Source organism: Procambarus clarkii, chromosome 37, assembly GCF_040958095.1.
Source record: "Procambarus clarkii isolate CNS0578487 chromosome 37, FALCON_Pclarkii_2.0, whole genome shotgun sequence".
NCBI lineage: Eukaryota > Metazoa > Arthropoda > Malacostraca > Decapoda > Cambaridae > Procambarus > Procambarus clarkii.
Genome location: NC_091186.1, coordinates 11196950 through 11210371, shown reverse-complemented (window position 1 = coordinate 11210371; position 13422 = coordinate 11196950). Strand labels below are relative to the sequence as shown.

At 50.4% G+C, this 13422-nt stretch overlaps 1 protein-coding gene across 7 annotated transcripts in view; it reads right to left on the bottom strand.

Moving 5' to 3' along the window:
- LOC123765800 (cysteine-rich motor neuron 1 protein) overlaps positions 1 to 13422 on the bottom strand; it is a 141731-nt gene that overhangs the window by 59937 nt on the left and 68372 nt on the right. For 4 of the 7 annotated variants that reach the window (XM_045754558.2, XM_045754560.2, XM_069337125.1 and 1 more), the window contains exon 3: positions 7291 to 7323. The exons of the other annotated variants lie outside the window; for them this stretch is intronic. In XM_045754558.2, the coding sequence (XP_045610514.1) occupies positions 7291 to 7323 (33 nt within the window). The remainder of the gene's footprint in view (positions 1 to 7290; positions 7324 to 13422) is intronic. 7 annotated transcript variants of the gene reach the window in all.

Sequence of the window (13422 nt, the reverse complement as noted above, 5' to 3'; positions counted from 1 at the left end):
TGTTCTGAGAGCATCATTTTGAGACACTTCCAGTTTCTCCCACTGGTTATCACTGAGGGATGTAAGAACAGGGGCAGTATAATCAATGAGTGACCTAACTGCTTGAACGTAGTACATTTTGAGTACTGGTAGAGATGCACCATCTCTAAGAGAACTCGCCTAAATCACGATTCTTTTCATACTGCAGTATCACCTCACCTTGCCGCCCCCACCTTCACTGAACCTGCGGAAGTACGATGGCAGACCAATATTGCTAACGTGGTCCGATATGTTGTAAATCACAGGGTAAGATTACGAGACATGAAGAAGGCAGCGACACCAAGAGGAGCCTCCCAGCAGGCCACCACACACACCCAGTGACTCTCACAAGCACCCAGAAAGGTGCTCCCCTGGAAGGATACTAATCTAGTGGTGTGGGACTACATATGATCATCCATATTGGCCAGTACCTACCTTTAATACAGGGTAATAGAACGGGGAGTTGCTTTGCTTCTTTCAAGGAAATACAGAACGTCATCAAATACCGAGGTTTGGTACTTTGTTCCAATTGGCTTGAAAACCTCCTTTTGTTGTTGTTGGTTAACATTCAGCTACTCGGAAAATAAGTTCCAAGTAGCACGGGCTATTGTCTCCAAGAACGCTCGGTTAAATGCCAATGTTGGCACTGTTCTCCTCCAACACCATGTTGCAACTGGTGTTCGGGACCTCAAAGATTGCCATGAGGATATTAAACATATCCTCGAAGCCCAAGGCCATTCTGTCCTCCAGGTGGACACGTTTACTCGACCCCCTCGTGGTCGTCGCCATCAGCCCCTTCGAGTTGTAAAAATCACCTTTGATAGTAGGGCCCTTCCGCCCTCTATTATTCTTGCTGGTGCCAGATGCTCCGTTCAGGAGTACATTCCCTCTCCTAGACTTTGCAATAAGTGTTGGAAGTTCGGGCACGGTGTCCTCAAATGCACCAGTACTGTGTATCTGTGCCCCATGTGTGGGGATGATAGTCATTCTAAGTCAGAGTGCACTTCTCCCCAGGCTCGCTGCCTCAATTGCGGTGAAGCCCACCCTGCCTTCTCACGCTCGTGTATGCACTACAGACTCGAGGAAGCCGTCCTCAACTTGATGCACTGTGATCGTCTGTCTTTTCCTGAAGCGAGACGCCAAGTTCGTCGTCTCACCCCTTTCGCGGGCGTCTCCTGCGCTCGCGTGTTGCGTTCTACCTCTCCTCGTCCTTCCCGTCTTCCTCAGTCTCACAACCGTTTCTAGGCGGTTGCCGGCGGTTGCAGGGAGCCGGTCGGCCGAGCGGACAGCACGCTGGACTCGTGATTCTGTGGTCCTGGGTTCGATCCCAGGCGCCGGAGAGAAACAATGGGCAGAGTTTCTTTCACCCTATGCCCCTGTTACCTAGCAGTAAAATAGGTACCTGGGTGTTAGTCAGCTGTCACGGGCTGCTTCCTGGGGGTGGAGGCCTGGTCGAGGACCGGGCCGCGGGGACACTAAAAAGCCCCGAAATCATCTCAAGATAACCTCAAGATGGTGAGCCCGTAGTAGACTTACCTGGCACAGGAGCGGGGCAGGTAGCACAGGCTATGGTAAGCCTCGAAATCTCTTTGGTAACTGGACAACATGTGCATTGTAGCTCCTGAAGGAACTGGGCGACAAAGTGATTTGTGTCCCGAAAGACCAAAGAGCGGCAAGTTTGTTGCTCGGCGGCGGAGGGTGAGGGTTCAGAGAGGAATAGTGAGGTGGGCGTGCTGCCAGCCCCACACGACCTGGAGGTGCTGCTTCACTTCCAACACCCGTCAACTTGGTTTGTGATATCTATTAATAATTCACTTGGTCTATTTTTAATTTTACTTGTAATAATAATAATGTCAGGACTCTGTTAGTGCCACAGCTGGTAATTATGTACAATAAAGTTTACAGTCATACTTGACTAAATAAAGACAAATTAACTCCCACTTCATCTTTACAAACTATTTATAGACACAAAAAAAGTGCCAAATTCTTGGATAAGGAAAAGGCGAAGAGTAAGGAGGAGGAGGTTGAGTGGGAGTAGTGAGAGACGAGGTGTACACAGTTTACAGGCTGCTGACAGCGGCAGACTTACTGCTGCTACTACTGCTGCTGCTGCTGCTGATGATGGAAGACAGTCAACCAACTGTTGTGGTGGTGGTGGTGCTACCAGCCCCACCAGTCTCCTCTATTACTGTATTAAACTAACTCTCAAAATGGATTGTTATTGTCAATTGTAATAAGACCCCATATAACACATTCCTAGTCTAACACATACTTAACCTGGCGTATGGCTCTACTGACCCGTGCCTCACCTCACCCATGCCTCACTTGACCCGTGCCTCACCTCACCCGTGCCTCACCTGACCCGTGCCTCACCTGACCCATGCCTCACCTGACCCGTGCCTCACCTCACCCATGCCTCATCTGACCCGTGCCTCACCTGACCCATGCCTCACCTGACCCTTGCCTCACCTGACCCATGCCTCACCTCACCCATGCCTCACCTGACCCGTGCCTCACCTCACCCATGCCTCACCTGACCCGTGCCTCACCTCACCCATGCCTCACCTGACCCGTGCCTCACCTCACCCATGCCTCATCTGACCCGTGCCTCACCTGACCCATGCCTCACCTGACCCTTGCCTCACCTGACCCATGCCTCACCTCACCCATGCCTCACCTGACCCATGCCTCACCTGACCCATGCCTCACCTCACCCATGCCTCACCTGACCCATGCCTCACCTCACCCATGCCTCACCTCACCCATGCCTCACCTCACCCATGCCTCACCTGACCCATGCCTCACCTCACCCGTGCCTCACCTGACCCATGCCTCACCTCACCCATGCCTCACCTCACCCATGCCTCCCCTGACCCATGCCTCAAAGATCAACTGGTTCCAACAACTATAACTGCCGCCACCAGCCCCCTATACAGCCCCCCGTCCTCCAGTCCATTACAATGAGAAGCCACTCACCGTCTCTCAAACCACCTAGGAAGTTATCAAGATATTTGTGATGGTGTGAAAGCATATTACGGTTCCAGTAAGAGTCTACATGTACACTGGCAAATGAACCTTTGTCGTAAACTGAGGTTATTCTCAAGTTATAACTTTAATACTATAGAAATAGTCGGTTTAAAATATAGAAAAGTATATACTGAAAACGTTTTCTTTGAAGAATTTGGTTCTCTGTAAAAGGAATTGGTGGGCACACTGAAACAGTTTTCGAATTCCCTGTTTCACATCTATAATTCATCGTATTAACGTAACCAAATGAAATTAAACCTAAAAAAAAATTAAAGATACCTTAATCTAACCTAACCACGGATAGAGAGACAATAGTAGTATAAATAATCACATCCCACACACTGATACATCAAATGTAAGTTAATGGGTCACTGCAAAAGCTGCCGTCGGGCCACCGTCGGGCCACCGTCGGGCCACCGTCGGGCCGCCGTCGGGCCGCCGACGGGCCACCGACGGGCCGCCGACGGGCCGCCGTCGGGTTGGCTTACAATGGATATTAATATTCCGGTGACCACCTGAGGCCAACCATTAGTATAACTGTACTGAGAGCGCTGGTCCGCTCTCTAGCTGACCACTGCACACAGCTGGCGGGGGAAACTGTTTAGAAACTCCCATATATGTGGTGGTGGACCCCCATATATGTGGTGGTGGACCCCCATACCCGTCCTGTGAGTGGTGGTGGACCCCCATACCCGTCCTGTCAGTGGTGGTGGACCCCCATACCCGTCCTGTCAGTGGTGGTGGACCCCCATACCCGTCCTGTCAGTGGTGGTGGACCCCCATACCCGTCCTGTCAGTGGTGGTGGACCCCCATACCCGTCCTGTCAGTGGTGGTGGACCCCCATACCCGTCCTGTCAGTGGTGGTGGACCCCCATACCCGTCCTGTCAGTGGTGGTGGACCCCCATACCCGTCCTGTCAGTGGTGGTGGACCCCCAAACCCCATGCCCAATCACACCCCCATTCCTGACAATTGTGAGAGGAGCCTTGGTGCAAACTTCTGAACCTTTTCGAGCTTCCAAATCTTTTTTTAAGTTTGTCTAAGATGAGGCTCCACGATGGGGCGGCAAACTCTTAAATCTGGTCTCACGTAGGTGGTGTACAGCGATCTAAATGCCTTCTTATTTAGGTCCCTAAATGATGTTCTAACTTTTGCTAGTGTAGAGTTTGCTGCTGACATTATCTTACTTATATGGGCCTACCTTCACTTGAGGTAGGCGAGTGAAATATGAAATTCCTTCACATTATCGTTAATAATACGTTGAATTAACGTTACCAAACGTAATGAAAGCTAACCTAACCCTGGATAGAGAGTAGATAATAGCACAAAATATGTAGTCGTTTGCGACTGATTCCGTTGAGGGGATCTTCTCTCTGAGGAGAGGAAACTTCTCACTACCTCACTCTTACTCTCTCACTCTTGTGTGTTTAATATTTGTGATGTGTGCCTGGAGGATCCCGCTGCTAGCTCTTGGACCCCGCTTTTCTAATCGTCGGTTCTCTAATATACTGACTCCTGACCTCTCATACACTCACACAATCCCTAAGGTGCAGAGTAGCAGCGAACACCCGGGTACCTATTAGGTGAATAGAGGCATCGGGCCAAAGAAACCGTTGCCATTTGCATCTGCCACGGCCGGGAATATCACCCGGGCCCTTAAGACTACGTCCCGCGAGCGCTGTCCACTCCGCCACAAGGACCTACAAGGTGGCGGAGGCGAGGCCTACAGCAGTAACCTCAGAGCACTCCTAGAGGCGTAAGCTGAGCGCTGCGTTACATAAATGGCTGCTGTACAGCTTCGTTTAAGCGGTGTTAAACAGTCAATTTAGTACAGTTACCCTTAGTAAGGCTTTCTCTCTCTCTCTCTCCACACCTAACATGAATGTCCTCGTACAGTACATCCTTATCTATATGTACCCTCCACACACAAACACATGCACATACATGGGACACATACACACACAACTATAATTAGGTACATGTTTTAATAGTACTCCAAAATCTGGTTCTATTCGCAGTATACAATCAGTTCTATTAGGAGCCTAGGCTTGCGTGTTAGGTCTAATATATGTACTTGGCAACTCTCCGTCACCAGCTGGGTGGTATCGTGACGTCATGACTGCGGTTGCCAACAAGTAAATACGGCAAGTCGCTGACCTGCCCAGAGCAGCGTTGCCAGGGAGGCAACTGTGATTGATGATTGAGGGAGGGAGGGAGGGAGGGGTAAGGAGGAGTTGAAGCCTCGCACTGCGTAATGCTTGACCGTCAGAACTTAAGAGGACAGGAGAAGAAAATAACTGTCAAACTGGCAGCTTGACCGGGACCCCGGGATGGTTGGCGTATTACATAATGTCTTGACAGCGAAGTATTTACTCTCTCCTTTGGTTGAACTGAAAGACATTTTGGTCAAGCGTACTGAATTATGAGTAATTGATCTCTCGCTCGCACTCTCTCTCTCTAGCTCTTTATGCTCTATCTCTACCCACTCTCTTCTCTCTCTCTCTCTCTCTCTCTCTCTCTCTCGTGACGCTGCTCTTGAATTTAAACTACAACACCAATACAACTAGCAGTCTACCTCCTTGTCCCCATACCCCAGCTCCTGGTCCTCATACCCCAGCTCCTGGTCCTCATACCCCAGCTCCTGGTCCTCATACCCCAGCTCCTGGTCCTCATACCCCACCCCAGCTCCTGGTCCTCATACCCCAGCTCCTGGTCCTCATATCCCAGCTCCTGGTCCCCATACCCCAGCTCCTGGTCCTCATACCCCAGCTCCTGGTCCCCATACCCCAGCTCCTGGTCCTCATACCCCAGCTCCTGGTCCTCATACCCCAGCTCCTGGTCCTCATACCCCAGCTCCTGGTCCCCATACCCCTGCTCCTGGTCCTCATACCCCAGCTCCTGGTCCCCATACCCCAGCTCCTGGTCCTCATACCCCAGCTCCTGGTCCCCATACCCCAGCTCCTGGTCCTCATACCCCAGCTCCTGGTCCTCACACCCCAGCTCCTGGTCCTTATACCCCAGCTCCTGGTCTTCAGACCCCAGCTCCTGGTCCCCATACCCCAGCTCCTGGTCCTCATACCCCAGCTCCTGGTCCCCATACCCCAGCTCCTGGTCCCCATACCCCAGCTCCTGGTCCTCATACCCCAGCTCCTGGTCCTCATACCCCAGCTCCTGGTCCCCATACCCCAGCTCCTGGTCCCCATACCCCAGCTCCTGGTCCCCATACCCCAGCTCCTGGTCCTCATACCCCAGCTCCTGGTCGTCATACCCCAGCTCCTGGTCCTCATACCCCAGCTCCTGGTCCCCATACCCCAGCTCCTGGTCCTCATACCCCAGCTCCTGGTCCCCATACCCCAGCTCCTGGTCCCCATACCCCAGCTCTTGGTCCCCATACCCCAGCTCCTGGTCCTCATACCCCAGCTCTTGGTCCCCATACCCCAGCTCCTGGTCCCCATACCCCAGCTCCTTGTCCTCATACCCCAGCTCCTGGTCCTCATACCCCAGCTCCTGGTCCTCATACCCCAGCTCCTGGTCCCCATACCCCAGCTCCTGGTCCTCATACCCCAGCTCCTGGTCCCCATACCCCAGCTCCTGGTCCTCATACCCCAGCTCCTGGTCCTCATACCCCAGCTCTTGGTCCCCATACCCCAGCTCCTGGTCCTCATACCCCAGCTCCTGGTCCCCATACCCCAGCTCCTGGTCCCCATACCCCAGCTCTTGGTCCCCATACCCCAGCTCCTGGTCCCCATACTCCAGCTCCTGGTCCTCATACCCCAGCTCCTGGTCCTCATACCCTAGCTCCTGGTCCTCATACCCCAGCTCTTGGTCCCCATACCCCAGCTCCTGGTCCTCATACCCCAGCTCTTGGTCCCCATACCCCAGCTCCTGGTCCTCATACCCCAGCTCTTGGTCCCCATACCCCAGCTCCTGGTGCTGTATAGTCGTATTGGCTTAGCGCTTTCTCCTCATAATGACTTTATGAATACAACTCAAATATAATAATGTAAACAATGAATAGAAATATGTTTGAACACTTACAAGTGGATGAGTGAACAAGGGTGAACATGGGTGAACAAGGGTGAACAAAGGTGAACAAGGGTGAACATGGGTGAACAAGGGTGAACAAAGGTGAACAAGGGTGAACAAGGGTGAACAAAGGTAAACATGGGTGAACAAAGGTAAACATGGGTGAACAAGGGTGAACAAGGGTGAACAAAGGTGAACACGGGCCAGGTGGAACATTACCTGAAGAGGTGACGTCACTGAAGGGAAGCTCACCTGTGGAAATACAACTAGATAAATATTGGTGAAATTGTTGTCTTGTCTGAGAGGGAAGGGCAGGGAAAAGGGAAGGGCAGGGGGAAAGGGAAGGGCAGGGAAAAGGGAAGGGCAGGGGAAAGGGAAGGGCAGGGGAAAAGGGAAGGGCAGGGGAAGGGAAGGGCAGGGGAAAGGGAAGGGCAGGGGAAAGGGAAGGGCAGGGGAAAAGGGAAGGGCAGGGGAAAGGGAAGGGCAGGGGAAAGGGAAGGGCAGGGGAAAAGGGAAGGGCAGGGAAAAGGGAAGGGCAGGGGAAAGGGAAGGGCAGGGGAAAGGGAAGGGCAGGGGAAAAGGGAAGGGCAGGGGAAAGGGAAGGGCAGGGAAAAGGGAAGGGCAGGGAAAAGGGAAGGGCAGGGAAAAGGGAAGGGCAGGGGAAAGGGAAGGGCAGGGAAAAGGGCAGGGGAAAGGGGAAGGGGGGGGGCAATCAATGCATGTAGTAAACAGTTAAGGGTTAAATAGGGAGTATAGACCCCAATATATATCAATTTCTCCCCATTTTTTCCCCATTTTTTCCCCATTAGAAAGTCAACACAATTCATCCATGGGTGACGCGCGTGCGCGCGCACACGATGTCAAAACCAAAACAGAGAAAGGGAAATACGGCTGGACTGCACATTCCTGGACTGGTAGAAAGCCTTTGACACAGGACGCGTGTATAATGACACTAAGTCCGAGATGACGTGGACCATATGGCAGGAAGCAGAGTTTCCCTACATCACACTCACCCCCACACTACCAGTCCTGGGCCACACCTGGTGTCGCCACACCAGTCCTGGGTCACACCAGGGGTGGCCACACCAGTCCTGGGTCACACCAGGGGTGGCCACACCAGTCCTGGGCCACACCAGGTGTGGCCACACCAGTCCTGGGTCACACCAGGTGTGGCCACACCAGTCCTGGGTCACACCAGGTGTGGCCACACCAGGAGACGTGCCCCGGGGCCGGCACCAGGTCAACAAGCAAGATGGGATAACATCAGCGGCACATACAACACTGACACAAATTTACGAGCAACCTTCAGGGTCCAGACGAGAATCAGTCATAAAACTGAACGTCAGCCGTGGTCCACCACCAGCCGTGGTCCGCCACCAGCCGTGGTCCACCACCAGCCGTGGGCCACCAGCCGTGGTCCACCACCAGCCGTGGTCCGCCACCAGCCGTGGTCCACCACCAGCCGTGGTCCGCCACCAGCCGTGGTCCACCAGCCGTGGGCCACCAGAGTACGCGGCACCGACCTAGAACTCGCACCTCACCAACCCCAAAAATAACATTACAACTGCTTGCTGGACTCGTGAGAACTGGTATATAGGAAGAGCAGAGACATGATCACACCATACAAGATAACCATAAATAACACCAAGCAGACGAGAAGAAACCATAGAGGGCAGAAGTGGAAACCAGTAACAAGGGATGGAGTAATGTCAGAGTTACAGTGTAGAAGGAGGGAGCAAGTGAGTGAAGGAGGAACTATTGGATGCCAACTGCGTGTACACCTTTATATGTAGGTATGACCATGTATTGGAGGGGTGAGGGAGGCTGGGCCTGGCCACCGTCTCCAGTACCCACATGAGCCACAGGGACGTTAGCAAGAACTTTTTCAGTGTCAGAGTGGTTGACAAGTGGAATACATTAGGCAGTGATGTGGTGGAGGCTGACTCCATACACAGTTTACAATGTAGATATGATAGAGCCCAGTAGGCTCAGGAACCTGTGTACCAGTTGATTGACAGTTGAGAGACGGGACCAAAGAGCCAGAGCTCAACCCCCGCAAACACAACTAGGTGAGTACACACACACACATACACACACACATACACACACAAACACACACACACACAAACACACACACACACACACACACACAGACACACACACACGCACCATTCATTCCTTACACGTCTGTACACAATCTTACTCATAAATATTCACACATTTACAATCACAATCTTCAATCATACACAAACAACAAATACAATTAGATACATCAAAGTTAGCTTAACTTATATAACATGTATATTACATACATACAATGACAATGAATATACATTTACATATATACAGCATTATATTTGTGCAACAAACTACCCGATAACAATCATACGTGGGATCGCTGTATTGTTTCAAGCGCAGGCCAGACAGGCGAGTCTGGCGAGGTGTAGATGACAGGTAGAGCGGGGCCACAGGTATTCTGCACCTGTCACTATGACAGGTGCATATGATGCACTATGATGCGTGACAGGTGACTATGACAGTCTGCTGACGGGAGTGTGAAGGGGTCTAGGGTCTGCTGACAGGAGTGTGAAGGTGTCTAGTGTCTGCTGACAGGAGTGTGACGGTGTCTAGTGTCTGCTGACAGGAGGGTGAAGGCGTCTAAGAGTCTGCTGACGGGAGGGTGAGGTCCTGTACCCACCTGTGTGTAAAGAGACCTTCCCATAGCTCACGGTGAGCCTTACCCTACTAGTTTCCCTGGAATACGATCCGTCAAGCTGTTTATAACCAGGTCCCCAATTACTGCTGGGTCTATAGCAGCTAAGCTGTTAAGGATCGCTGCCAAGTGACTCTCCCTGTCCAGGGCTCGAACCCAGACGGAAATATGTGGGGGAGTTGGTGTGCGAGTGTTGCCACACGGTCGGGGAGGGGGGCAAGCTACCCCCCTTGGGCAGCTCGGTGGCCCAGATGAAAGCAAGTTTCGGGTACAATATCGCCCAGCTATTAACACTATTAAATGATAACAATATTCACGTTATCAACTTGTTAAATATACTTTGATATATACCTACATCTGGATTTAACTTTTTTTTTAATTTTGACCCGAGGGGCGAGTTTATTGGGCAGCGCTGCTCATCCTGTGATGGGGTGGCCACTCTCGCCTATTCATTTGTGTAGAAGCCTCGTTAGACTGGGCAGCCCTGCTATCTTCATTTGTAGTACTTCATTTAAGTGTTAAGCTGGTCTGCCCCACAATTTCCTTGCATTCTACTCTGTTGCCAAATCTGCATCATGCTGCACCCTGTTCTATTTTCTGGTCTCTTTGCATTTTCATTTGCTTTTCCTCTCCGATTCTCTTTGAGCCTCCCTTTCCTCCTTAGACACGCCCTGTCTAATGAACACTGCATGGTACACTTCCTCATTTCTTAAATATCTGTTCTCTGCCAGTATATACTTAACTGAGTTTCAATTCATAAAAATATCTTTCACTGGTCGATTTCTTTCTCTCTGAAACTTACCTAGCATGTAGAAATGCTCCATTTTTCTTGATGAGTCTCTGACCAAAATTTTGTGTAGAATTTCATGTGGCTATATAGTTTAGGTTGAATATATATCAACCCTTGAATGATATATATTTTCATTCTGTTTCTCTGCTGCTCTCCAAGTTCCTGTGCATTCCGTCCTCTCTCTTATATACATGTTGTGATTCTCCTCAGTTCTGTGTTCCCTGTACGGGTCGGTATAATTCTTCTTTCAGCTTCTTCGCTTTGGGTAGTTGTGTAGTCCACCATGTCTTGTGTTGTTTTGTCTGTTAGTTCAGTTTCCTGTGGTATTCTCTCTAAAAGTTCTCTTACCTTCTCTACTGGCCTTTATGGAAAGTTAGTTTCCCACTACCCTCTTCTCTTCCCCTTGCAACAGCTATCATAACAACCTCATAATCTAAGGTTAGTACATAATGGTCACTTGCTCTCAATGGGATTTCTTGCTTAATGTCTACTTTGCTTTGTGTGTAGATTAATCTTGGTGGTTGGTCTCTCCCTCGTCTTCATGTTTCCTCCCTAAACGTGATGTGTTAGGAAGTTTCTTTCTGCAACTTCTTCTAGTTTTGCTCTCCATGTTTCTACTTCCCCTCGTGGATCCACCGATTCCCAGTCATTTTCCCCATGATTGAAATCACCCATTACTAGTAGCTATGCTCTCAATCTAAGGTTATACTCAGCCAAACTTTGTACGCTATTTATGCAAGTTCTGTTCACATTATCGTATTCTTGTTTGGTTCTTCTATGATTATCTGAGGGATTGTAAATGTGTGTATGTGCATATATTCACCTAGTTGTGCTGCGGGGGTTGAGCTCTGCTCTTTCGGCCCGCCTCTCAACTGTTACTAACTACTAACATTTTTTCACACACACACACACACACACACACACACACACACACACACACACACACACACACACACACACACACACACACACACGCCCAGGAAGCAGCCCGTAACCGCTGTCTAACTCCCAGGTACCTATTTACTGCTAGGTGACAGGGGCATCAGGGTGAAAGAAACTCTGCCCATTTTTGTTTCTCGCCGGCGCCGGGAATCGAACCCCGGCCAAAAGATTACGTGTACAGCATGCTATCCACAAAAACACTGGCACCCTTGTGTGTACTCGCCTATTTGTGCTTGCGAGGGTTGAGCTTTGGCTCTTTGGTCCCGCCTCTCAACTGTCAATCAACTGGTGTACAGATTCCTGAGCCTATTGGGCTCTATCATATCTACATTTGAAGCTGTGTATGGAGTCAGCCTCCACCACATCACTGTCTATTGCATTCCACCTGTTAACTACTCTGACACTGAAAAAGTTCTTTCTAACGTCCCTGTGGCTCATTTGGGTACTCAGTCTCCACCTGTGTCCCCTTGTTCGTGTTCCACCCGTGCTAAAGAGCTTGGCTTTGTCCATCTTGTCAGTGTGTGTGTGTGTGTGTGTTGGAGAGAAGTATATTATGTAGTAGACAAGATAGAGGAAAATCAGTGGGAAATTAGCACTTCCGCCCGATCTTAAAGCTAACACCTCGATCTTGCAGTCTTGCAGGCAGGACTAGTGAAAACACACACACATTGTGCTGGAAAATACCGAACTATCTCTCCCGAATTTTTTCACCAGAATTTTAACCAAAGGTGAACACCTCATGTTTTATAGCGAGACTAAACATAAGCAGGTGTGTGGTAATTCATCTAATTTACACTAACACAATATTCCGTTGTGATTGTCAGGTAGGAAGAGTGTGTGACAATTTCCCCGAGCCCGGGCGACCTTCAAGCAAGCGCTTGTGTCCCAGTGACGACCAACAGTGACGACCAACAGTGACGACCAACAGTGACGACCAACAGTGACGACCAACAGTGACGACCAACAGTGACGACCAACAGTGACGACCAACAGTGACGACCAACAGTGACGACCAACAGTGACGACCAACAGTGACGACCAACAGTGACGACCAACTGTGACGACCAACAGTGCCGACCAACAGTGACGACCAACAGTGACGACCAACAGTGACGACCAACAGTGACGACCAACAGTGACGACCAACAGTGACGACCAACAGTGACGACCAACAGTGACGACCAACTGTGACGACCAACAGTGACGACCAACAGTGACGACCAACAGTGACGACCAACAACATCAGTTAATTTAATCGGGAATACTGAAGGTTGCTGGAGCAGGAAGGTGCCAAGAGAGGTTCTTATCGCCACAGATTATATCACAACTTACAAACAGGTATTGTTACATTATGTTGTGAAATACTGTTCAACCTTTCAGAGCCAGGACTTGCCAAGCATATACCTCTACACTTACCAAACCTGTACATCAGGTTTTGGTAAGTGTAGGCTTTGAAGGCTGTGTTTGAAGGCTTTGTTTACAGTTATGAAACAGTTTATGAGCTCCAAAGGTTGTTTATACCAATAACAACCTAGGTTGTGTACAGTCCAAGCTCATACCATTTGATACATGTAACATAGGGGGCCTCGTAGCCTGGTGGATAGCGCGCAGGACTCGTAATTCTGTGGCGCGGGTTCGATTCCCGCACGAGGCAGAAACAAATGGGCAAAGTTTCTTTCACCCTAAATGCCCCTGTTTCCTAGCAGTAAATAGGTACCTGGAAGTTAGTCAGCTGTCACGGGCTGCTTCCTAGGGGTGGAGGCCTGGTCGAGGACCGGGCCGCGGGGACACTAAAGCCCCGAAATCATCTCAAGATAACCTCAAGATAACTATGATGAAGGTTCAGCTTCCGTAAGTGGTTGCGTAAACACTTGAAGACTTCTGGTCCAGACGAACGGACTGGAAC